The sequence below is a fragment of the Octopus bimaculoides genome, chromosome 11, assembly GCF_001194135.2.
Source record: "Octopus bimaculoides isolate UCB-OBI-ISO-001 chromosome 11, ASM119413v2, whole genome shotgun sequence".
Lineage (NCBI taxonomy): Eukaryota > Metazoa > Mollusca > Cephalopoda > Octopoda > Octopodidae > Octopus > Octopus bimaculoides.
The window spans coordinates 64,298,147-64,301,021 of NC_068991.1; the positions used below are offsets into that span (position 1 = coordinate 64,298,147).

The 2,875-nt window shown below is 37.8% G+C and overlaps 1 protein-coding gene across 1 annotated transcript in view; it reads right to left on the reverse strand.

Annotated features, from left to right (window-relative positions):
* The window catches only part of LOC106883843 (squidulin), a 195,676-nt gene that overhangs the window by 41,847 nt on the left and 150,954 nt on the right, over positions 1-2,875 (reverse strand). Inside the window, exon 3 of the mRNA XM_052971897.1 lies at positions 2,159-2,302. Coding sequence (XP_052827857.1) covers positions 2,159-2,302 — 144 coding nt within the window. The remainder of the gene's footprint in view (positions 1-2,158; positions 2,303-2,875) is intronic.

The window sequence follows — 2,875 nt, forward strand, 5'->3', positions numbered from 1 at the left end:
TATATATATATATATATATATATTTACATATATATATAGGGAGAGAGAGAGAGAGCGATTTATATACATATAAACACTAACAGGCAGAAATATATACGTTTTGTGTGAGTAGGCTACGTGACATATTTTAGAATGCATGTCATTGGCAGGTGAGTACATAGCTACATTGAAAGTAATGTAGATTTCTGCATTGTTGACGCACGCTAACATAAACAGAACAACAACAAGAATAAGATGATGATGATGATGATGTGGATGAGAATTATGATGGTGATGGTGGTGGTGGAGGAGGTGGAGGAGGAAAACGACGAGGAGAGAGAGAGGAGAAGATGAAAGAACAAGTAGACACAACTTGGAGACAGATGAAAGAGACAGGACCAAGAAATAGAGAGTTGAGCCAGATAAAAGACATAAGTTGTGTTTATAAGTTGGTAACGTCTGTGATTGAATTCTTCAACCATTCATCGCTACTGACTTTGTTAGATCACTTGTCATAGGTTTAGCTGAATGGAGATAAAGGATATCACTTCATTATGCATTTCCACATAAGTGCTAGCAAAGGAATCGAAGTTAAATTGCTCTAGGTAGTAATTGGGACCAAATTATAGAGAAGGTGCGTGGCTTAGTGGTTAGGGTGTACGGTTCACCAGCGTAAGGTCGCGAGTTAGATTCCTCGCAGCGCGCATGTCATCGAGCAAGACACGTAATTTCACGTTGCTTCAGTCTACTCAGCTGGCGAAATATGCTGTACCTGTAGCTGAAAGGGCCAGCCCTGTTACATTGTGTCACGTCGAATCCCCCACGTTAGAGCTATGTGCGTCTGTAGAGTGCTCAGTCACTTGCACGTTAATTTGACGAGTAGGTTGTTCTGTTGGTCATATCGACAATAATCTTGATGGTCATAACCAGAACCAAATTCAAGCTAAACCCAACGAAAGCTCTTTTACATTTCCGGCACTAAAATATTTCGATTTTTATTTTCATATGATTTAATACAAGTGTTTCCAGTTAATCTTTTCATGATGTTTTCATTTTCTTTTAAAAAGATTTTAGTGTCATTCAAGAAGTAAAGTTTTGTTAGACAGAATATATGAATCCGCGATGAAGTCATGAGTAAATATGAGCCTACTTGTGGTTCTACAGCAGTCTAATTTTTCAAAATATTACATAACACTGCCAGGACCAATTCTAACAGAGGCTGATAGCAGCATTTTACTGATAACAACGTATCTATTACTATCTGTTAATACTTGAATGATCGACAATTATACAGATCCCTATTAGGGACTAGAATATTTGTATGCACCCAGTAAAATATTTTAAAATATAAAACTTTTCACAGGCAGTTGTGTTCTTTGGGAACTGGTGGAACCCATATCATAGCTTGAACATAAGCGCAAAAAGGATTATCAAGCCAAATGAAATACTTGAATGAGAGTTTCAATATTTATTTCTATACCGAACCAATCGGCCCTCGTGTTCACATCATGAAGAACGTCCCGAGAATGAGAAATGGAAGAAATTGGGTGAGAAATTCCACGGGCCACAACGGCATAAATGGTCTGGGAACACGTTGACGTGAGCAATGGAGAGATGCAGGGTAAATAGCAATATCTTGACAAGATTAAGACGTGAATTCAAATTGCTCAAAACGTAGATTGTGGAAGCTAAACTATTCTATAGCAATTACTGAGTCATTTTATCACCTACATCAACTTATATGATAAATCTGTTTCACGGATTTCAGCGTGTTAGTAGCTAATGTTCCATCTTTCAGCATAAATCCCAGCATAATTCTTTACAGAATGGAATTAGGATTTCACCCATCCATCTATCCACTCATTATCTCCACCTACTTTTCCTGCGAATGTCGTTGGATAGAGGGTCCTCAACAGAATCCTATCAGAAGCAACTGTCATTACACTTTCTGACTAGATTCCCAAGCATGACCACCTGAGACTACGGATATTATCCCAAACATCTGTTTTAGTTTATCCGTAGGTCTCCTGCAGGTTGGGTAGGCTTGAAGAATTCGTCTTTCCCACAACATTCTAATCACACTCCTATAGTACCGGAACTGTGACGTTTCAATGCGATGAAGCAGAGGTTCAACATAAATAGACTCCATGAGGTTAACTAAACAAATTTTTTTACTTACCGTCTGTGTCAACTTCTCTGATCATTTCTTCCAATTCCTGTTCGGAAGGTGCCTGACCCAATGATTTCATTACTGCTTTCAGTTCGTTACTCGTGATTTGACCATCATGGTCAATATCGAACATTTGAAAAGCTTCTTTGATTTCTGAAAAATTTATGAAAGAGGAAATAAGCAAATTTCAATTTTCTGTAAATATTTGAGAGAAATATATTATATGCTATTGATTTTTTTAAGTAACATCATAGAAATTATCTGTGAAATAAAATGAACATAATTCCTTTTGTAAAAAAAAGTAAAGGTATTATTAAAAAGACAATTTAAATTTCACAAAACACAGATCTCTTGTTCGCAGTCCACAGCAGCGTGACATTCAAAGAGAATTAATGGCGCTCCGTCAGTTGCGACGACGGGTGTTCCAGTTTATCCGACCAAAAGAACAGCCTGCTCGAGAAATTAATATGCAAGGGGCTGTCCACTCCAATGACACCTGTTGCCTCAACATAGTTTTCAGGTAGATTCAGTGTGACACAAAATGTAACAAGTTTGGCCCTTTGAAACACAGGTACAAACACATTTTTGTCACCGGAGTGGACTGGAGCAACGTGAAATAAAATAACTTGCTCGAGGACACGAATCGCCCCTGGGATTAGAACTCAAATACCTCTAACCCCCAAGCCATTGGCCTTCGCAGAGAAGGTTTTATATATATATATATAT